The sequence below is a fragment of the Coptis chinensis genome, chromosome 1 (assembly GCF_015680905.1).
Source record: "Coptis chinensis isolate HL-2020 chromosome 1, ASM1568090v1, whole genome shotgun sequence".
NCBI classification, from domain to species: Eukaryota; Viridiplantae; Streptophyta; class Magnoliopsida; order Ranunculales; family Ranunculaceae; genus Coptis; species Coptis chinensis.
This window is the reverse complement of record NC_141456.1, coordinates 58,009,855-58,034,306: the sequence shown is the minus strand read 5'-3', so window position 1 is coordinate 58,034,306 and position 24,452 is coordinate 58,009,855. Positions and strand designations below refer to the sequence as shown.

At 34.5% G+C, this 24,452-nt stretch overlaps 1 protein-coding gene and 2 long non-coding RNA genes across 4 annotated transcripts; 1 reads left to right on the top strand and 2 right to left on the bottom strand.

The window, feature by feature from the left end:
• Positions 1-2,755: 2,755 nt before the first annotated feature.
• On the bottom strand, positions 2,756-7,897 carry LOC147524686 (uncharacterized). Its single transcript, XR_015197081.1, has 6 exons — positions 7,758-7,897; positions 7,596-7,670; positions 7,364-7,462; positions 5,485-5,575; positions 4,847-4,984; positions 2,756-2,933 (listed from the first exon to the last, which is right to left on the bottom strand). It is a non-coding gene; the product is annotated as an uncharacterized LOC147524686 (long non-coding RNA).
• Positions 7,898-7,929: 32 nt separating this feature from the next.
• On the bottom strand, positions 7,930-13,114 carry LOC147524685 (uncharacterized). Of its 2 annotated transcripts, none has more exons than XR_015197078.1 (4): positions 12,733-13,114; positions 11,981-12,097; positions 11,338-11,417; positions 7,930-8,038 (listed from the first exon to the last, which is right to left on the bottom strand). It is a non-coding gene; the product is annotated as an uncharacterized LOC147524685 (long non-coding RNA). The 2 variants fall into 2 exon arrangements; XR_015197079.1 differs by having other exon boundaries at positions 7,930-8,000.
• A 6,520-nt stretch (positions 13,115-19,634) lies between these two features.
• On the top strand, positions 19,635-21,254 carry LOC147524684 (E3 ubiquitin-protein ligase PUB23-like). Its single transcript, XM_086604027.1, has one exon. It carries the CDS (start codon positions 19,712-19,714, stop codon positions 20,963-20,965), a length of 1,254 nt encoding a protein of 417 aa, XP_086460153.1. The 5' UTR covers positions 19,635-19,711; the 3' UTR covers positions 20,966-21,254.
• The last annotated feature ends 3,198 nt before the right edge of the window (positions 21,255-24,452 follow it).

Below are 24,452 nucleotides of genomic sequence, written 5' to 3'. Positions count from 1 at the left end.
GATGATAAGGGATGTGGATTAATAGCCAGGACTTTGGCTACTAATTGGGTGATTCTCATCTCAACTAAAAGAGTCGAGTACTGACCCGTCGGTTTGGCACTCTCAAGAAGGATCTTAGAAAATATGAAGAAACTCAAGTGACTAGGGAAAACTTAAACTATTGCATGTTTCGTTTATTGGTGAATTCTTATTATGCAAAAGCTACTATTCAATTAGTTTTCTGGAATTCTCTAAGTGCTTCATCAAAGGTGAGTATCTTAATTATGTTATTTTATATGCATATGATATCAACAATGTAACGTGTGTGTATATATATATTTATATGTTGAACATAAGCTTAATGATTATGAACAATTCTTTTATCTTTTTTTTTTATGCAAGAACAATTCTTTTGGAATTCCACCTCAGTAGTGAAGACATTAGCAAGTAAAGTTTGGTTTTCTTTCTGATTTAGTTTTATATCTCATTAACCTCTATCTTCATGTTTCTATGAGCTAATCCAACTTATATCATGCCCATCATCTTTAAGAGTTAATGTGAAGGGAAGAGCTAAGTAGCTAACAAGCCAGGAAGAACTAGATAACAATGTCATTACTACTGTATATGAGGACAAGTCAGAGTGACCTACTACATATAGTGACTAAGGGGTGTACTTTAATTCTTATTGATGTAATCTCTTATGTAGATTCAATATGACCCTTTGCAATACATGGTAACTAGGTAATATGCCTCAGATGCTATTGTAACTCCATTTTTTCGATGAATGATTGACCAACCAACTGACTATTATTGGAAATTTAAGAGATTTTATTTTCTATTTTAGTTTTACCTATTGAATCCAAGTCCATGCCCAAGGTTTTTCCATTGTTACAGAGATGCACTAACCTTTTTTCTTTCTCATCTACAACTACAACGTGCACTTGTTAGGATAAGTCTAACAAACATAATTGAAAGGTTCAAATTACGTGTGATTTGGAAATCAACTTATTGGTATATTACTTATATATATATTTCTTTTTAAGATATTTCCTGGGTCATCAAATGGAATTGAAGTTCCACTGAGTAAAATTTTGAATGCTCGAGCATAATTTGGCTATAAGTTTCTATTAGTTTTATCCATGTCATTTTTTTTGTTTTCCCTCTTAACAACTCATTTGTACTTCATCTCTACATTGAATTGTTTGCACAAGGCGCCTTTGCTCTCCTTTCTCTAGCTTTTTAATTTTAGCATTTGCAGTACACCACAATACCACATTACTAAATAATTTGGAAGTACCCAAATTAAACATCACACGTCAAATTTACAAGTCTTAAATTAACAAGCCCGACCATAGGACGGGCAGAATAGCTAGTGTTATATGGTTTAACTAGTTTTCAAACTCGTTCTATGAACGGGTGCCGATATATTAAATTATTATGAAAATTATAGTTACTATGTGGAGCTATGAAATATGAATATTATATTGGCTTTTACTTAATTTTTTATGTGGATGGTTCTTTTTCTTCTCCAGTTCGATTGTGTAACTGTTATCCACATGTTCTATGTAGAGCTATAAAATATGAATATTATATTAGCTTTTACTTAATTTTTTATCTAGACGGTTATTTGTCTTTTCCAGTTCGATTGTGTAACTGTTATCCACATGTTCTATGTAGAGCTGTGAGATATGAATATTATATTGGCTTTCACTAAAATTTTTATGTGATTCCTATGAATATCATTAATCAGTATATCATTAATCATTTTCTAGAAAGAAACTTTATTATGTTAAACTTCACCTGAGATTAGTGTGGAAAGTATTCTTTGTGGCGTAAGGGTTTTAGGAAAATCGTTTTCGGTTGAAACTATTGTTTTTAGCAATTTCATTTTTTGTCTCTTTTTTTTTTCGTAATTAGCTATATTGTTTAGGAAAAGTTAGAGATTTATTTATATTCTACTTTTTCATAATTAGTAATAGAGTTTAGAAAAAACTGGAGTCTCTGTGAGTACTCCAAAAAATAGATTGGTGAGGGTATAGCTATAATATATATAAGGATTTGGAATTCTATTTTTTTTGTAATTAGTATTAGAGTTTACAAAAAATTGGAGACTCTATGAAGCCTTAAAAAATATAACCAAGAGGGAGGGTATAGCTATAATATATATCTAAGGATATGACTTCATAAATCACTGGATACTTTTAGATTGAAACAACTACCCCTATATAGAGTTCAAAATAATTTTCAATCAACTAAAACAGTATAACCAAAGCATATAAATGGCGAAGAATCATTTGTACTATTATGATGGATTATTATTATTTGTAAGAGTTTAATTAGTAGAAGAATTAGATCACTATTACATGCACCCACACCCACACCCGCACCCACACCCACACACATTAGCACATACAACATATGCAGTGAATGCGTGAAATCACATTGCGCTATAAGTTATTTGGACATAATTTTCATCAAGATTGATGGGAGCTTGGGAAGTTAGAACTGAGTATAAAGAAGTCATATTATCTAATACCCTTTATTATTGGATGATTGTTTCATAAAATCATATTCGCAAAGACTTGTACATATAGGTGCGACACAGACTGACTAGCGAAAAGGCGGTTACCTAAGATGCTGATTAGGGGAAATTTACAAATAACCATATGCATTGCCTAGATTACAAAATGATTCTCATTCCTCTGAAGTTTCACAAGAATGGCTGTTGAAGCACATCTAAGAACTATTCAACGATACAATCAGAACAATGATCTACTTAAACATCACAGATTTTACCATAAGAAATTCTTCTTTCGATCACCTCTTCAAGATCATTATGTAAATATATTCATTGTTGATCAAGGTCCAAGGGCCTGAAATGTTTCCCATCTATTAGATATGTACCAATAGCAAGCTGAACTGCCCATACATCTTTTGGCTTTCTTGCAACGATTCTGCACAAAATAAGTAACTGCATTAATATTTACAATGCATGGACAAAACACTCAAGCTCTAAGTTCAATTCAACTTGGGATAGCGTGACATGCACACACACATGTAGGAGCAAATTAAAAGCAAGGCTTAATTGAGCTTGAAATAATTAGATGAGTTTACACTACTTACCTTCCTACATCACCTGTCTTGACTAAGTCTGCGTTAACTTTGAGACACGATATTAAAGCAGCTGTTTTAATGGTTTTTGGAGCATCAACCACTATGATCACAGACCCTATCTTGAGTGTTGAATTTTGGTCTGTAGATAACTCTGATGAATCATTTGTTTGTTCACATTTTGTGATAATAAGGGACTTTTGGAATACATGATTAGAGACTGAATTGGTTGGGAACTTTGAGGATGGAAGTGTAACACTTGAGAAAGACAAAGCCATCAGTGCTAACAACAACAACAAAGAGTTAAGAATTAAGGAAATGGTGCTCGTGTGGTTCCTAAGGATGCAAACCATACAATATCTTTTCAGTTTTCTGATGAAAAAAAATAAAAAAATAAAAAATACCTACATGGTTGGGCTAGAATAGTGTGCAAGCCCAAGACTGCCTCAACAAAACCTACTGGGTTGTGCTAATGAACCCAATCAAAAAAAGTACCCAATGCCATAAACTAAGTATCAGAGTTCTCCAAAATTCCAAGTTTTAAGATGTGTAATTCTATAGGAGATAATCAAACTCTACAATAAATATCATGGTAAGAAAACTCTACCATCATTCAATCAATAACAGTTGCAATGTCATGAGCTTCTTGCGACGAAACCACATGAAGTAATCATTTGTAGTATTTTATATACAAAGTTAGGATGTTTGTGTGGAATAAGCATCATACCAAAGACTGAAAAATAACACTGATTGAAAAAACCATTTTCGGTGAGCAACAGGTTTGGGAATGGCAACAAAAAAAAACACGGTATGTGAGAGGTGAAGAATGAAGTCAAGATGCTAAGTTACAGTCTTATGTCAAACCCAAGATGCTAGGTTACAGACCTATATCAAACATGGTATTTGCTTCCTTTCGAAACTGCTTAAAACAAACCTATCATCACAATAATGCATATGCACATCCATTGGATACTTCTAGATTGAAACAACTACCCATATATAGAGTTCAGACTACTTTTCAATCAACTAACACAGTATAACCAAAACATATAAATGGCGAATAACCATCGGTACTATTATGATGGATTATTATTATTTGTAAGAGTTTAATCGGCAGAAGAATCAGATCACTGCAAAAAAGAAAAATATTGGAAGCTAGACATCATGCAAATGAACAAAGACTAACAACTAACAATACCATATCACATATCACATTTTAGAACAAAAATATTAATCATACTGGTCAAATATTGATAAAAAAAATCATACTGGTCAAATCACAGTAAAAAAAAAACTGATAACGAAAAATTCAAGCGAATGAAATATATCTATAAACAACGATTCCACCAAGAAGCTTATCTAGAATAGACAACTTTAGCAATAACACGTTGACCTTCTTTCCTTTTCACCTAAAGTCCTAAACCAACCAATTTAAAAATCAATGCCAGGCTTAACTAATAGTCAAATTTGGATTAAACTTCAGTAGTTAGATCTAATGAAAATTCTAAATGGAGTGTAGAAGAAGGTAACACTCAATTCATTACAGGACAGTGTGTTCAACCATTTGTTTTTCATGCAACCAATGATTAAATAAACTTATAGTGTGTCCTAGAATCGATGTAAAATGAACGAAAAATGAAATGGTCAAATAAAAACACTCATGTTCAAATGTGAGCAGTTGGGCTGTAAATAATATATGCACTCAAAGGTTTCTCAATCTTTGTATATTAGAACTTTTATAGAGAAAGGAACTTACCAACAACAAAGTTTCAGGTAATGCTAACAATGAGAGTCCATGAGTCTGAGAGATCCCACGACAAAAAATCCACCGTTGAAAGTTCCCACAATATCCACCAGAAGGACCTCCTTCAACTTTTCATGCCTAATCTTGACTCTGCTCAATCACCATATCACCAAAATCTCAGACATCTAACATTAAAAATCTTCTCTTTGTAAATATCAATAATCTAAAGGCATATCAAGGAAGCATCCAAAATAACCTCTAACCCTTACGTAAACATTGAAACAAATTGATTTGGCAATTCAAATGGTAAAGTGATTGTCAAAGGACATATCTTAGGCAAAGCAGGTCAAGCTGGGTTGGGTGATATTTTCATGGATTATGAGGATGTCATTTCTTACAATGTCACTTTTATGCAATGGTTTTGTAGCTAGGTGGGATGCAACTTTCAGGGATTGTGAGGGTGTCTTGAAATTGATTTCATAGACTCATGCAACTACTTTAAAGGCATAGACAAAAAGGCAACTTTTGGTACTACATAGGCTTCCCAGGAAATGCATGCATATTAGGTAGAAAATTATTAAATTGCAAGTCTTTTAGCATATTCCTTGTTCATGTGTAAACTACTGATACACAACAAAACTCAGACTCACTATCAATGCTCCAACCTCCAAGAGATCAAATCGCCTATGTGCTTCAGCGCTTGTATACCATCCAAATCTTTTGTAGCGTATTTGGTGTGAACTGAGAACAGAGAACAAACAACTAAGTAAACTTCGGTTTCTATGGCGTGGGCATATTTTAGTAAACATCTCACTGTAGTCATGGTTTGAAGATATTATGACACTTATTGTAGTCTGCTAGTGGTAGACCCGAGGAAATTTAGAGTTCGTTACAACTTGTACTAAACTACTCAGTAAGGTGTTGGGTAATAGCTAAGTTATGGAAAAGCTTTCCAAAGGAGTTTAGGAGGATGAAAACGCAAGCTTTTTTTAGATGATGTGAATAAACACAAAGTACATCAAGAAGCAAAATTAAATTGTAAAGAAATATATTTCAGTTCAAGCTGCTTCACTCTTTCTTTGTTTTACTTAAAGACTTGAACACTCAATGAATTGCTTCTCAACTTGAAGAGTATTATAAATAAGGGTTAGTTAGACTTACCCCCCCCCCCCCATTTTCAAAAATATTTGAGTGATCTAATGGTCAAATTTCTTCATCTGAAAAAAAAAATTCATCTCGTAACCGTTGGATCTTGCAATTGGGGGGAGGGGGTATCACTAATATTTTTGAAAATGGGGTAACACTAATTGCAACTAGTAATGGGGGGGGGGGGGGTAAGTCTAACTAACCCTATAAATAAATAAATAATGAATCACAAAACACAATCAACATTCGATCATAACACAATGTTTGCTAAAGAAAATGAAAATGTACTTACATATGCAACTTTAGTGGAAATATCTACCTCAACTTTAGTATGTGTTCTACACAGTTTGGATGATATAAGTTTGTCCATTTGTTACGCCTCTAATAAGTTTCTTTTGCTGGTCAAATCAAACGTCCAGAGAGTGAGCAGATTGATATATTACAACAGGAGGAAAAAAAACCAAACCACCTTTTTTAGATTGTGGCTATATAACACATTAGACTAAACAAAATTTATTTGATTGATAGTAAGCAGTCTCCCAACCCAAAGATACTTAAAAATCACCCAACATTCCCACACTTACAAATTAGGGTTCATTGAGTGTTATACGGATCACTGATTTTATATTTTTGGTTTAATTAAGAAGGACCTGAGGTGTTTCATTTAATCCCATTGGATATAAAGTAGGGTTCTAAAGCAGTATATTGAACATAAAAACCATATAGAAACATACAAAGACTAAACAGTAAATAATTATCATACTATATACAACACCAAAAATGCTAGCACCCACCCGCCAAACCCCTAAAGTTTAATGATGTTGAAGAGAGAAATTAATAACTTCTCTAGGTGATTGACTCTTTGATGCAGTGACCAAGCTTACAGAAACAACAATTTAATGGCCTCAAATGTTTAAGAGAAGAATTTAGACAATAAAATAAGCTCGCATGCTAATCACGTCATCTAAGTATTGAAATAAATTAAGCTATTTTATCGTAATTAGCTTTGGGGCTCTATTAACGCTTCCTCAATTGAGGAGGGTTGAGCGATATATCTTAAAAATCATAATTGAAACAAAATAGTAATTCATGAATTGAAACAAAAGTCTAAGAAAATGTGATCTAAACTTTGTGACGTTCAAATGACCTTTGTCGGTAGACTACAGCAGTGTTAAGACTCATCTAGTAATACAAATGGACTTTCAAACCTGATTGCCTAAAATGAGTAGACTACAACAGTGTTAAAACTCATCTAGTAATACAAAAACACTTTCAAACCTGATTGCCTAAAATGAGTTATTACATTTCAGTTGTATCACACTAAATCCATGGATGATATCATACTCTAATCCTCACGACATACTAAAAAACTAACAATGTTACCTTGTAGTAGACTTTTTGTGTTGAAGTGAAAAGCAAGCGAGTATTATGATCATTGCTTCCTCAAGCTAGATGGTTCAGCTTAACTGCAAAGAACATGCACTATAACAGAGAATAAAAAATATTAATGCTAAATGGAGATTAGATGTGTTGGAAAGAAGGGGGAGGGGGATGAATCATAGCACCAAAACATAAAGATGTAAAATATTGGGATTTTAAGCAAATGCAATGTTACCATCATTGTAAAGGCATGTTCACCAATTGACTTCTAGACTATTTTGGTCATTAATCAGTAGTTTTGCGCGTTGCACTATTCAAAGAAAGTGTTACTGAAAGCTTAAGTAATCCTCAATATGCAAATAATGTGAAAACAACTTACGATAAAAAAATATCTTACCAAAGTGTTGTAAGAGGCAAAAAAAATATTATAAGGCCATGCATACAATCCGATCCCTTGCATACTTAGCATTAGCTTGTAATGCTCTTGATCCAGTGGTAGCAACTAATGTCTCTCCTTGATAAACTATATGTCAAAGCTAGTGTTGTGCGTAATAATAGCACCGACACTGTAAAACCCGACAAACAACATAAACAACAGGTCCATCACTTCGCTTTCTCAACCTTCCGCAACTCACCATACCTATATAAGAACTTGAAAGATAACAATTTTGTTTTAACCTGCAATTAGGTGTAAATTTATAAATTTGAATTTAGAGGTCATGGAAAACATATATATTTACGAAAATGCCAGCCAAGAAGTGTCATTATTCAATGTTGTTGGCTAGCATACACACCCCATCATCTAGAAATAAAAGCGTGCCAATCGACCTAATGTAGGTAAAATGATCAATTTCAAAAGAAAACTTAGTTATATATGAAAATACCCTATTTTGGTTCACCAATTATTGAATGAAATATACAACTCTACAAGTCTGGGTTGGTCGTTCACATGATAAGCAAGTTTATTAAACCCGTTCACTATGACAAAATGAAAATTCTCTTATTAAACCTTGCATCAATTACAGGCTTGCACCGTACCAAAGCCCTATTTCAGAAAATCAAGTTAGCAAATTATATTTCGTTGCAAGAAAATTCGCTTAATATAAGTTTGATCACTTACGGTTGGTTGTATCCGTGTTTGGTGGTGCTGTTATTGGAGTGGGAGGAGGAGCTAAATGAATGCTTCCGGTCCAAAGAAGTTGTAAATCTCAAACCTTATGTTTTGGTGGTGTGATAAATCAGGAACGGAAAAAACTGGAGAAAAAAACTGCAACAACTCAAAATAGGAAAGTCTTAACAAAACCCTATTCACCTTCGTTCTAAAAAACCCTATCTTCTTCTTCCAAAATCTCCTTGAATTCCTTTCTTATTCTTATTCTTTTTTTTTTTTTCTTTATTTATTCTATATATATTTATTATTATTATTTTAATTCATAAGTGATCTATGAGAATCCAACCAGCTTCTTCTTTCTACATACTACACATTCTATGAAATTTCAACGATCTGGTACTCCAAATTCCACAAAGATACAAAAGTTAGCAAAAACACATTCTAAATAAAATAATTAAAAAACACACTATCTAAAGAACCACATTACATTTTTGGAGAAATTTAGGATTCTTCAGATACAATATTTAAAAAGTAAAAAAAATATATCAACCCTTACTCGACCAATTATCTTGATGAAAGAAACAATAGTTATTATAGAATACACACGAAACAAAATATTCAACGATAATCAAAATAGAAAAGAATCCATATCATGGTTTTGTTTGTGAAATGATAAAAAACCCAAAAACAAAAATTATTACATATAAAAATCGTTTGAGGCTATCAAGCAAAGCAGTACTATGGCATTGGATGGAAGGCAACGAACACCAACGGACGGGTTATAGTTTGAAACTCTCGTCTTCTACAGATGATAGGAAGTTGTTTTTGTCTCCCTAAGTGGTGACCTATACTACTTACCCAGGTTATTTTTAGTGGGAAAAGCTATTTTTAGTTGCCTTCTAAAGCACTGTGTTACTTGAAGTGCCTACAACACAAATAACCACAAATACAGATTTGTTGTTACCAACATGGCAACATGTGACTATTACAGTAATGAAGCCTTGTGTTGCAGTGATGCTCTCTCCTTGGTATTTAAATCCTTCCAGCCTAAAGTGTTAATCACATTAAAGAAAAAAATCATCTGAATTAGACCCGATAAACATGACATTCGAGGTGGGCGATATAGTGGTATTGGTATTAATTAAAACTACAATAAGATTCAATTGCAATATTTATCAAAAAAACATAAATAAAATGAATATACAATGAAAATGAGAATGCAAAAGAATCGCCAATCTGGTTTTGTATGTAAAAAAGCTAGCTGAAAAGAAAACACCTACTTATATACACATATTTCCAAAATTAATTGAGGATTAAAGGATAAATCTAAAACTTTATTTATTTTTTCTTAATGAATAAGAATGGCTACTGCATGTAAATGTGTCAAAACAGCATAAAGAAATATTATGTTTTTCTAAACCACTCCGTCTATAACGGTAGAATCTGTAGCGCAAAAGAATCTAGATATTGCTTCAAAGAGGCAACATCATTTAACTCATATTTTTTGGTCAACTTCCAGGCAAACCTATGAAAGCTAAATGAACTTCTAGTGCTAAAAAGCAATAAAGAAAGATTTATGTAACTGCTCATACTCTTAAAACCTAAACCAAATATATGTATACATGAACAACTTGCTCAACATCCACATTTAATCTTAAACCAAATTTGAATTGGCTGTTACCCACTTTTCAATAGCCAGCCAACATAAAACATCATGAATATATGTGGCCTAACTGCACTTATGAAGTTTTGGATACTCATAATGCACAATAAACAAATATTCCTAATTTTTCACTTCTAAGAATTATAAATTAACTACGCATAATTATTTGTATGCCAACTACAATGACTGCGTCAAGATTATTACGATTAGCTAATTAACTAGGATTAATTAAACAAAATACGTAAAAGCTTAGAAAATGTTTGTCAAAGATTGGAACTTCAACCCCCAAGTTGGGTTGAGTTGTGCGAGCGTGATGTTACACTACTCGCCTCGCATATCCAACCGGTCCAAGTAGGTTGAATCCCCAACTCTTGGTAAGTAAACTTAAATCAAAAGACTAAACTTCCTAAACTTAAACTTTGTCTGAGCCTTATACGTACTAAGAATCGCTATGAATAGAATAAGCTCCATAACAGCAGAGACTTTCTAATGGCACTAACGTAGAACAAAGTTACACAGGTTTGGCTGGTAAGAGGTAATAAGTATTTTTTGTGATTGAAGCTAAAAGAAGTTTCATTTAGTAGGACAATTGACACTGATTAATTACATAAACATAAAAGATGGAATTAATGTGGGAACTATTAATCAAAGAAAAACTCTGAGAATCCAGAAGCTCCCGTAATTGGTGTGTATTTTGTGACCAAAGCTAAAGTAAACAATTAATTGATAACCTAAAAAATAGATGGAGAAAACACTTCCAAATTCTAAGTATGGTCCTTTTTCTCAAGAAGAAAAGAAAGAGTGGCAAATAGACTAGAGAAGAAAAAAAGATACTTGTGAGAGGAATAGGCGAACATTATCCATGTTTTGCTAATTGAGAGAGAAAGAACTCAGGAAAAGTGACGAAGAAAGAGTGGCAAATAGGCTAGAGAAGAAAAAAAGATACTTATGAGAGGAATAGGCAAACGTTATCCATGTTTTGCTAATTGAGAGAGAAAGAACTCAGGAAAAGTGACGGACAAAATGATGAGTGAGAGACTCGAAAGTACAAATGTGAAGAAAGAGATAAATAACAACTAATGATAGACACATAATTTTCTCATGCAATACGTAGATTTCAGTCCTCAAGCCAAAGATAATAAAAAGGTGAGTCTATACTTCCTACCAATATCACAAATTTATTAATTTAGCTCTAATTCATACCTTCGGGTAATGGAGCAGGCTCTTCCTCAAGTGCCAAAGACCGAAAACCAATATTTTGGTTATTGATTTCCTGCACCAAACTGAACCAAATGCCATTACAAAAAAACCATGATAAATCCAAAAACAATAAACTCAATCAAAAACCCAATTTACCACCAATAATAAATACCCACTGTTCTAGAGAGAGAAGGGGGGAGTAGTAACTCTCGTAAATACAGAAGAGAGAGAAGAAAAACAATAGACATGGAGATGTTGTCAAAGAGAAAAAACAATTTTTGATTTAAGTAGTTTACTTAACTTATTTAAGGTATATAACCTTCTGCTACTTTGAAGGTGTTATTGATACAAACAGTGAACACAGAAAAACCGTAATACACTAAATCCTTCATAGGAACAAACGCTTGAATATGCAAAAATACAATTTCTACTTAGTCTGGAATTTGATTCAAAACTGAGTCTAGTTAATATAGACTGTTCGACCTAAAGGACGGGTGGATATGGACTATGAAAGTCTGCTATGACTTGGATATGGTCTACTCATTAACTCTAGATCTAATCCCAACAACGTACTGCAATTTCCATAAAAGTTGGATATAATGCAATATATGGTGGGAAGCACACCAAAGTCAAAACCTGGACTTACATGGATCTTCTGTCCTTGGATTATTCGATTTCAGCATAGTCACATCACTTTTGTTCGTTGCAATCTTCGCCATCATTGGTCTTTTACCTCTGTCTCTATCTCCACCACAACCAATGACTTCAATGAAAGCACAAAATAATCAATCAGCCAAGTAAAGAATACAAAGTTCGAAAACCATCTACACATAATTTTGATCATGTTATTCAGAGAGCTCCATTAACAATGTATACGACTATACTATACGATATTCTCGCATCATCTTATGCGCTAATATCATTACAGATGTTGTCAAAAAGAAAAAACAGTTATTGATTTAAGTAGTTTACTTAAGTTATTTAAGGTATATAACATTTTGCTACTTTGAAGGTGTTATTGATACAAACAGTGAACATAGAAAAACTGTAATACACCAAATCCTTCATAGGAACAAACACTTGAATATGCAAAAACATAATTTCTACTAAGTCTGGAATTTGATTCAAAACGGAGTCTAGTTAATATAGACTGTTCGACCTAAAGGACGGGTGGATATGGACTATGAAAATCTGCTATGACTTGGATATGGTATACTCATTAACTCAAGATCTAATCCCAACAACGCATTGCAATTTCCATAAAAGTTGGATATGGACAAATGACGACTCAAATATATTATTTAACTAACAAAACACAATGCGTCTTTTTTAGTTTCAGAACATTGCTAGCTGTGACCAATTAATTCAGAGAAAATGAAATGAAAGGAACCAACATACCAGTAATGATTCTCCGTGGGCTCAACTCCCTCACTGTGTCAAGTAGTCTAGACAAAGCATCGGGAGTATGTGCATAGTCTACAATTACTCCAAATGCCTGTTCTTCATCTATCAATTGACACCTTTCTGGAACTGAATTGACCTCCTCAATACCTCGAACAATGCCTTCCAATGGTGCTCCCACAACAATTCCAACTGCTACAGTAGCAACGATATTGTAGATATTGTGCCTCCCAAGCAACCCTGAAAATATCTCTAATATGCCTTGAGGAGTATTAACCAATACCTGGGTCTCAAATAGAGAAAGCTCAACGAAGCGATTTTCTTATTAAGAGACTGATTTGAAGAGAGTCTCTCACTTATTATTTAAATTCGATTTTGCCTAATATATATGCTGGGAAGAATAGATCATTCAAACCCCCCCTTTTTTTTTTTTTCTTATAGAAGTGATGGATGGGGAAGAAAGGTTTTTTTTTTTTTTTTTTTTTTTTTTTTTTTTTTTTAATGTGAGGAATTGTTTTTTCTTTTGGGTCTAAGTGTTTAACTTTTCGTGGGGTTTTTGGTTTAAATCGAGGGGTTTTTTAGGTTTAGGTTTGATCACTTTTCAGAGTTTAAATTGTGGGGTTTTTCCTGATTTCTCGTGATAAATTTATTAATTCAGCTCTAATTCATACCTTTGGGTAATGAAACAACATCTTCCTCAAGTGCCACAGACCCAAAACCAATATTTTGGTTATTGATTTCCTGCACCAAACTGAACCAAATGCCATTACAAAAAAACCATGCTAAATCCAAAAACAATAAACTCAATCAAAAACCCAATTTACCACCAATAAAAAATACCCATTGTTCTAGAGAGAGAGGGCGGGGGAGTAGTAACTCTCGTAAATAAAGAAGAGAGAGAAAAGAAAAACAATTGACATGGACTTCAAATTTACCTTGTAGATCTAAAGCTTTATTTGTTAGCTTTTGGCTTATACTGAGAAGCAGTGAACTTCTCCTTCGTCAGATTTAGGTGAAGAAGAAGTGTATAGAATTTTTTTGAGAGAGAGATACCGATAATAAGTTTGGATGGCACTTTAAATTTGAATTTGACGCTAGAGATTCGTTACCTAGTTTTATTACTATCTCTTCCATTTTTTTTATAGGTTGACCAGCATATTGCAGTTGTAGGGGCGTGGAATAGCATCTTGGGTTTCCATCCTCTTGTACTTAGCAGCAATTGGTACATAGAAAGTACATTTATTATTATTACCTAATGAACTTTTAAGCAACATAGATCATATTATTAAAGTTAGAGATTCTGGGTTACCTTGAAAGAGATGGTGAAGATAGCATAGTCAGAGTGCCATAGGGGAGAATTTTAGGTGGGGTTTTTGTAATGGGTTTTATATCTTGTATATATCTTTGACGAATTGTTTTTTCTTTGGGTTTGGGTCTAAGTGTTTAACTTTTGGGAGTTTAAATCGCGGGGTTTCTCCTGATTTCTTATGAGTAAAGAGGGTACTTAAAATTTGTCGACGTGGACACCCTCATAAAAAAATGACAAAATGGACTGCTATTATATATCTAAATTTAAGTAAAGTAATGAGCCTCCAAAAAGGTGAGCAAATGAGTTTGGGAATGGCAACAAAAAAAACACAGTATGTGAGAGGTGAAGAATTAAGTCAAGATGCTAAGTTACAGTCTTATGTCAAACCCAAGATGCTAGGTTACAGACCTATATCAAACATGGTATTTGCTTTCGAAATTAAATTATTATGAAAATTATAGTTACTATGTGGAGCTATGAAATATGAATATTATATTGGCTTTTACTTAATTTTTTATGTGGATGGTTCTTTTTCTTCTCCAGTTCGATTGTGTAACTGTTATCCACATGTTCTATGTAGAGCTATGAAATATGAATATTATATTAGTTTTTACTTAATTTTTGATCTGGACGGTTCTTTGTCTTTTCCAGTTCGGTTGTGTAACTGTTATCCACATGTTCTATGTAGAGCTGTGAGATATGAATATTATATTGGCTTTCACTAAATTTTTTTTATGTGATTCCTATGAATATCATTAATCAGTATATCATTAATCATTTTATAGAAAGAAACTTTGTTATGTTAAACTTCACCTGAGATTAGTGTGGAAAGTATTCTTTGTGGCGTAAGGGTTTTAGGAAAATCGTTTTCGGTTGAAACTATTGTTTTTAGCAATTTCGTTTTTTGTCTCTTTTTTTTTCCGTAATTAGCTATATTGTTTAGGAAAAGTTAGAGATTTATTTATATTCTACTTTTTCGTAATTAGTAATAGAGTTTAGAAAAAACTGGAGTCTCTGTGAGTGCTCCAAAAAATAGATTGGTGGGGGTAAAATTATAGTTACTATGTGGAGCTATGAAATATGAATATTATATTGGCTTTTACTTAATTTTTTATGTGGATGGTTATTTTTCTTCTCCAGTTCGATTGTGTAACTGTTATCCACATGTTCTATGTAGAGCTATGAAATATGAATATTATATTAGCTTTTACTTAATTTTTTATCTAGACGGTTCTTTGTCTTTTCCAGTTCGGTTGTGTAACTGTTATCCACATGTTCTATGTAGAGCTGTGAGATATGAATATTATATTGGCTTTCACTATTTATTTTTTATGTGATTCCTATGAATATCATTAATCAGTATATCATTAATCATTTTCTAGAAAGAAACTTTGTTATGTTAAACTTCACCTGAGATTAGTGTGGAAAGTATTCTTTGTGGCGTAAGGGTTTTAGGAAAATCGTTTTCGGTTGAAACTATTGTTTTTAGCAATTTCGTTTTTTGTCTCTTTTTTTTTCCTGTAATTAGCTATATTGTTTAGGAAAAGTTAGAGATTTATTTATATTCTACTTTTTTGATTTTGAAGCCATTGCCTACACTATGAAAAAGCTGGATACATTCATGTTCTTTTGCTGAAGTGTTTCATTCCTTTCATAGTTGGTCCCTTTATCACATTTTACTTTTGTAAATGAGTATGGGTAACCAAATCAACCTAAGTGTTTATGAGATAGTGAGATGTATCAGGCTACCATGAAAGAAATCTCTCCATTAGTCATCCTTCAAATGGAAAATTTGATCCTTGATGGACTTTTGCAACTCTTTAAAGAGTACATTTACAGTCTTGAAAGGGCCATCTCTTCTAAAGCTGATGTTCCGGATAGAATTGGTTCTAGAATTGTTTTGGCAGAGACACACTCTCAGCAGCTTTCAGTTTTGGCCAATTCATCACCCGATACAAATAGTTTCTAACATCGACATAAAACGTATTCAAGGGCTTCAAAGTTTCGATGGTCACCGTTAGGTTAACGACGTTGAAATGGTTTTGCTTTATAAAGAACTTGACAATTGGATTTTCTCAATTCAAGATCTTTGCCGATCAGCTCAAAAATGTTTTCTATCGACAAACTATATATAAAGTTACTTTTCCAAAAGGAGAATCGATTATTTGGTGCAGAAACTTACTGTGGTGACCATGGTGACTCTGACGCTTCCTATGATTTGATGCCCTCTATTGCATTTCAGGTTTGCCTTGCTTTTACTGCTAAATTATGATAAATGTGACACCACATAATACTTGTTGACAAAACCAACGCCGCCTCTCAAAAAGCGTATGTCCTTTCCAATTCAGGGTGATAGTAGTGCCTCTGATATAAACAAAACTAGGAACTTTTTTATCATCGATTTATTTGGAAAGTCTTCATAGCAAGATGGTACCATAACAAACCAATAATAGAGGAGATTATTGGGGATTTGATGTTTTGGTGTTTCAGGAGCAAGCCTTTGCAGATATGGGATAAAGAAGGTATGTGAATTACGGTCAATCTATTTGATCGGTCTTTTTTATGTAATTCTTTAGGTGTTTTAAAACGAAACGAAGGTTTTGCAAGCTTTTTAAGTTGTTCGCCAATTTTTTCTCTGTTTTTTTCTTTCTTAATCCGTTAATCCGTCCTGATTTCTCGTGAGTAAATAGGGTACTTAAAATTTGCCGACGTGGACACCCTCACAGCGCAGCAAAAGGGACTGCTGCTATTATATATATATAAAGATGTTTATATTCCCTTTCACAAATCATTTTTCTTGATTACTAACCTCACCAATATGGCAATTAACATGATAACCATCTGAGAATTCCAAGTAATTAAGTTTCTAATCATTATTAATGAAGTGTCGTGTTTATCTATATATTTTTTTGCAACTTAACAATATTGCGCTGTTATTTTCAGACTACTATATGAAAGCACATATTAAGCATTTTTTTTCACATTTTTTAAAAAGTATCCAAACTCACGCATTTGATTTTGTAACATGTAAGTTTATATTTGGGTGAAGAGTGAACCATACCTAAAGTCAAGCAAGACGAGTCCTTCAGAGGATAGACGTTTATCTTCGAAAGACGACATGATTAATTACTAGGTATTTGTATTTTCCCTATTTTTAAGCATTGTTTGTAAATTAATTGAAGGCAAAAGTCTACTAAACAAAATATTTGTTTGCAAACAAATTGGTGAATTCCTTTGAATTGCAACATAGTCCAACTTTGATCGAGGTAGCATGACAATGAAAATACAGAGTTTATCCGCAAACAATCCAATTGTAAAATGAAGTACACAAAGTTTTTACTAAATTATATATTATATCATTGACATTTATGCTATGACTTCCCATACAGAATTATCCTGCTGCTTTGTTTGAACTGAGACGCGATCCACTTGGTAGATAGGATTTTGAAGATAAATGACCTGATAAAACGATCTGGATTAGTGGATAATTGATAGCTATTACCAATTCGCAATTGGAATATAATTTTGCGGGCTCGACTAGTATACGTAAATTAGACTAGTATACCAATCTTATCATAAAAAAAAAATGGTATAACAATGGGCAATAATCAGTGTTCTAAAAAACGCTAGGGCGTAGTCGAGCCGGTGGGAGTTTAGTCTAATTTAGCTTTTAAAGATTTAGGCCTTGTCTGAGAAGGAAGCGATGCCTAGGAAGCCAGGCTAGGCTTTTTTCCTAATATATATAGTAATACACACATATACTACAAGAAATGAAGAAAATCATTTACCATAACTCAACAAATAAATACAAACAAAGATATTTATTACAAAAATGCGTAATAGTTGAAGAATATTGACTTCATATAAAAATATACTCTTTGTTATAGTGACATATAATTTACATTAGACTTAAGTCTTTTAAACTCATTCAAATCTTAGTTAGAGGCAGAGAGGTTTTACTCTATCAAGCGTGGTCTGGGCGGGGGAGAAGCATAAACCTCGAATCCCTCTGGAATGAATAGGTATAGGGGCTATTTGTTCTCGAATCGGGAGGGTGGGGCGTCCATGCACCGGAGGTCGGAATCACGCTTACTTAACGCGTCGGGATCTCGCCCCTATGGCTACTACTATTGGTGCTTCTTACGCCAGGATCGAGACTCCCCACTCCTCCCGAATATTCTCCCCTACCAATCGATCGCCCCATAGGTTTCTACGGGTGCTTTGTCTTTTCTTTTCATCTTCTTAAGCCTACACGGGCCTTTATTTTTCGAAATTTAATCATTCAAAAAAAAAAAACCTTGACTGGACCGCCTAGAGGCCACCTAGACCCGCCTAGTTGGTCCACCGATTTTTTTAGCGACTAGGGCCTAGACGAGTCAGTTGGGCACCGTCTAGCGCTAGAGACCATTTATCGACGCCTAGACCGATTTTTAGAACAGTGGCAATAACTAAGACATTGTTTTAGAAGTTCTTTGGTCATTTTATGTTGTTTAATGCAGCTTTAAAACAGGTACCGACACATGACAATGTTTAGCGACTTAGTTGGTATTTTGGATGGTCTACTTGGTGTTACAAATAACTCTTTTGGCTGGTTTTTGTTAGGACTATGGCTAACCAATGTGAACAAAGAAGACGATGGATTTGGTTTATAAATTTGTAACTTAGGAGGAAATGAGGAATGAAGTAACCCCATTGACAAGCGGTTAATTAGAGAAGGCAAACTCATAGCTGAGGCAGCTCAACCATCCACAACTTTCCATCCATAAATAAAACAAAGTAAACTCCGCCGCTCTCCGTGTACAGTTGATTGCCATATTAATAACCAAAACTAAATTTTGGTTGTTTGAAAATTTTCAAATTTCACACTTGTTCTTGAGTTACTTGTGTGGTTGTGTTATGTCGACCACAATCTGTCAATGTCTCAAAGTCTGTCACAACGGTCGATTAACTACGCGGGACCAATTATAAAACTTAGGTTGATCCCATGCTTTTAGGTGTTATGTTGCTGTCCACTCCAAATCTTCGATCGTGGGACACATTTTAGGTATATATTTATTGGTTATGCTTAAACGTTCCGATATTTTTTATCTATTTGATCATTGGTCAACTTATTCATTTTGATACACATATCTTTCATCATGTACCTCAATGTGAATATTATAATTTGTTAAATGAAAACCTGCTGCTGCTTGGATCAAGATTGATTTCGAATATAGCCTAAAGTAGATTATATTTTTTTTATATTTTTTTATATTAATTTCTTTTGAGAAGCATAACGCAACTTAAAATTCATATTACAATTTTTTTTTTCTTGTCCATTATTTATCGGTTCATACTAATAGTACCTAAAATTGAAGCTCAAAAAAAAAATCATACACAAAAAAAGTTCTAATTAAACTGTCTGTCGAATACAGAAGATTGTAGAGTCAACACGGCAATGTTACGCCGTGTGGCATAAGATCTCAACTCATATTGACAAAATTCAAAATTTCCCACTCCCTTGCTTGTAGGAGAACTCATGTTACACAGCTTGCAAAAAGCATCTCAATTTTGACTTTGATTTTTCTTTTTGCTTCAATCCCTTTCTCACTGACTATATCATCTCATATCCCATATATATATATTTCCGTTCATCATTTCTTATCTTTACTCTCGTTTCAAAGCACCATGGAGAAGGAGACCAAAGTTGATCCAACAATGGAAATGCCATTGTATTTCAGGTGCCCCATTTCAATGGAAGTCATGAAAGAGCCAGTGACAATCTCAACTGGAGTCACGTACGAAAAGAAGAACATTGAAAAATGGTTCTTTACATACAAGAAGAAGACATGCCCCGCAACGATGCAAGGCGTCGAAAATTTTAATCTTACACCCAATCATACACTGAAGCGCCTGATCCTCTCATGGCAAGAAGGAGATCCAAACTCAGTTCTGCCGTCTCCATTGGTCATTTCAACCAAACACAACGAGTTAGTATCGCTTTTGGCTACAATGGAAGCAACTCCATTTAAGGTAAGTTCATTGAAAAAACTTCGAATAACTATTGAGATGGGTGATGATATCAAATTAGATTTTGTACAGTCAGGAGGCGTAGAGGTCTTAAGTCGCATCATTGTACAAATATTAATTGATTGGGGTGATTTTGTCGCATTTCGTGCTTGCGAAGAGGCTTTAAGTATTCTACACCAGCTCCCACTGTCCGACCAGGCGTCTTCTGTGGAGTTGCTATCCAAGCCTGAATGCATGAAGGCCATGGCAATCATGCTACAACGTGGAAGCGCCGAGGCACGCTTGCATACCATAACCATATTTCGAAATATGGCAAAAGCTGGATACAATTGGGGCTGGGTTGTACAAGATCAAGGCATGGATTTGTTTAAGTCCTTGTTAGAGTTGTTATCAGATGAGATTAACAACAAAGCAAGTTCATGTGCCTTGGATGCTTTGATTGAAATTCTACGAGCATCAAAGAAAAATCGATTGAAGGTGATCGAAGCAGGTGCAATGTGCGTCCTCATTGAGCTTCTTGTGGATTCAGCCAAATCAAAGTGTGAGAGAATGTTATTAATCATCAAGCTTCTATGTGAATGCGCAGAAGGAAGATTAGCCATAGTGGATCACAGTTTAGGGATTGTCGCAATCTCTAAGAAGATACTAAGAGTTTCAGAGCTTGCGACTAAACTTGGAATTAAGATCATATGGTTGATCACTAATTTCCATCCCACGGAGAAGGTTTTAGAGGAAATGTTAATGTCTGGATCTGTAAAAAAACTTCTGGGCTTGTTGCACATCGACGGGCGATCCTCAACCAAGGATAAGGCAATGAAGATCATCAAGTTGCATGGAGATACATGGAGAAAGTACCCTTGTTTCCCTAATGAATTAAGGGATTATTTAGGTTTAATGCATGATTCAAACTAGAAAAACTGTTTATATATAAATCACAAAACTTCTATGGTTTGGAATTTTCTTGCACTAGGAATGTTGCTGTGTTCATGTTACGTTGTTGAAGTTATTTTTGAGGGATGGTGGTCAATTTCTTATGATCTCTCCTTGTACATTTTGCTTTTCTTCTTGTAAGTTATTGCAAGAATGATGCCTTTGACCAGAAAAGTATATGTAACAAACCATGCGTAAGACAAATCACGATTTGTTTGACTTTCTTTTCTACATGTAATGAATGAAAACCATGTATCTGATCTGAGCTAAATGCTTGTTATTATAATGCCTAAACATGATATGCTACAGGAGACACGTAGGGAACACGAAGCATAGAAAGTTCAGATTCTATGCTGTTTGGAGCCAACATAATTAGGGTAATTTGAATAGAAGTCATTTCTTGATTCAGATCCAGATTTCTTTTACTTATACTCAAAAAGGAATTTGATCATGACGATTAAAGTTACAGCCAACCACTGTTAAAATGTATCAAATAAGATCCGATCTAATTGTGTTTCAGACAAAAATTATTGAGTAGACTATTAGAAATTGAAAAAATATGGTAGAAGATCCTAAATGGATCATCCCATGTGAAGTGAATATGACTTCTCTAAAACAAATGGGCTCAGCTAGTAAACAGTAACGCCCACCCTCCCCATTTAACTCTATCTATATAAACCAAGAAACTGCAAAGAAAATCTTCTCTACTTTTGTAACACCCTACTACCACATACTTAAACAATACCGATATTGTCCCCACTTACGTCACCCAAAGGTCCAGGTTCAAAATTTGCCCAACCATGGATGTGAGGTTTTAGCTCAAAAAGCCTCGACATTAGGAAGTAAGTAAGTGATAGTTGATCCAATATAAACAGAATCCAAGACGACTTCCTAACCGATGTGGGACTAAACCCAATCCAGGATTCACAACTTTCCCATCTTAGATTTCCAATTTCATACCATATACAGGTTGGTGTTTCTTTTTGTTTGCTTGTTTTTTTGTCTTCTTGGCTGGAGAGAAACTTTTGCAAATTGCAAAAATGTTAACAGGACAAGGTCTTCACTAAATATTAGCACCTTCCACAGTGCTATGTTCAGACGTGGATAGTGAGAACAGCCTACTTACACTTTATTAGAAATGATAAACATGCGCGCAGGGCCTTTGAGAGCAATTTCCCTTGTCTCAGCACGGCTCCAAAACTCCACTTGAACTAAGGGTGACCATCGCAGAAAAGTTTCAGGGCCCCCGAACATTAGGTGGTCAAAGACTGGGATTTCCCCACTAACTTAGAATTGTAAGACTGTGTCATAGTCTAAGAATGTAATAAAAATGGCTTCCTTTTTCTCAGAGTGTAAATGATGGTATTCTTCCTAAGATTACTCTCTAATTGATTGTAGTCTGAGTACTCTTGTATATCTTAGGCTGAAAGTTTCGAATGTAAAAGACCAATTTAAAAAAAAAAAAAAAAAAAATCCCTAATGAAATAACTACACTAGTCTGATTTTTTTTTTTTTATGAACTATGATTGGAACCTTGCACATAATCTAACACAAGGTTTTCTCATCTCTATAAGCATGTTGGACAAGCTCTTTTCAGAATAAACAGATATATCGAAATCAGGAGTACGTCTATCAATCTCCAAAAGAAGAAACCTCTAAAACAAAAGTCAGACATGATAGAATGCACTATACCCAGAGCAAGGAACTAAAGTCTAAAGGCACACAGACACTTAACAGAATTAAAGCAATCAGCTTACAAGTCAATATGAGGCTTTTTGTATCACAGGGAATTGAAACCATATTGCAATGTGAAAGACTTGGAGTGACTAATAATATGAACTTATAATTCTGGGTAATTTAATTATGTAGAAACAGGTGCTTAAGTATTCAAGAGCCTTACAGAAACTCGTTGTTGATTGAGAGTTGAGACCACCATTTCCCTTCACCAATATAAGCCAGTGCTTTTAGTATGCTCTCCTGCCCAACAACATAAACCAATTACGACAAGGCTTCAGGGAAATCTTAACCAATAACTAGTGCAAACTGAATAACCTATTTATATTACCAATGTAGTTATTATATTGACAAAGAAATGCTCAACAGAAGTGAAGAGATCTGCTTGTATTGCCCCCCCCCCCGTGGCATAGATGAATAATGTTTAGACTCTCCTCAACATCCATGTCGTGCAAGACTGAGCTTGTGTCAGGCACATACAGTGCCTTTTCCTCATATCTGAAGTCAGTTCTTTGAGGTCCTCCCCAATCTCCAAATCTGGATGAGATTTATCACCTACGAGGAAGTGGGGGACCTTATTCTTCACCTTCAACCAACTTATTCCCGGCTGCTTCACTTTCTTATCTCTCATAGTTTTTTCGCACTTTCTGAGACATCCCCTAATCCTTTGCAGAAGCATGAATGCTTGAAAGTAATACCTAAGGTGCAGTGTCCTGTGTCCAGAGGATCAAGCCTAAGCACATCCTCAGCTACTCTTCTTGCCATCTCGGTGTTCTTACGGATTCTATAGGGAACAAGGGCATCCAAATAAACGAAACTGTTTTCATAGGCACTGATTTGATCAAAGCTTCTGCGTCCATCAAACAACCAGAGAGCCCAAGGAGATCAACCATACAATTGTAAAGCCCCAATGTAGGTGTCAATTTGTACTTGTCTACTATCAACTTACAAAATTCAATTTTTCAGTTCTTTCAATCCACCATGACTACTAGCATAGAGCAAGCTAAGAATGTACCATCCTTTGGTTCAATTCCATTTTTCACCATCCTCTCAACCATGTGTTATAATAGTTGTATGAACACAAAGAACTAAAGTAGAAACGAAGAACAAAAGAGCAATAAAGAAACAAGGACAAAGCAGATGGCGGGATAACCAAGGCGCTGGATTAGGGTCAGTCCCTTAAGGAAAGATTTCGCCCCTTCCAATGGTGCGTAAAGGCAACAAAGGGCGTCTTCCTCACAGATTCAATGGTTAACAAAGCACTGACTTTGCACTAGAAACGGACTACCCTCTAGAACAGCAATATAACTCTCTCTGGCGGCTGACAGGAAGAAGAGAAGAAGAAAAGGACTGGTTTTAGTTTTCTGTTTCTCTGAGTTGAGTTTCTGATCAAGTCTATTTTCTCTATGGACTCACAGTCCTATTTATAGAGGTTAGGAGAAAGAGAGACCAACTCCTAATAGAACACCTTTGAAACTTGCCACTTTCCAAGAAAAAGGCAAAACAAGTTTAGGCTATTGGTCAAACCACTACCCACAACAGTAAGCCCAAGCCCAGGCCTGAATCCTACCCGATGTGGTGGATAACCAATGTGGGACTATCTACTATGCACTAAAGTGGAGAGAACACATATGGTTCATTTCCTCCACTTTGCACACACTCACAAGTATTTCGAAATACACTTAGAGATTCCAACAATCCCCCACTATTTCAAAATACTAATAGTCCCCCACTA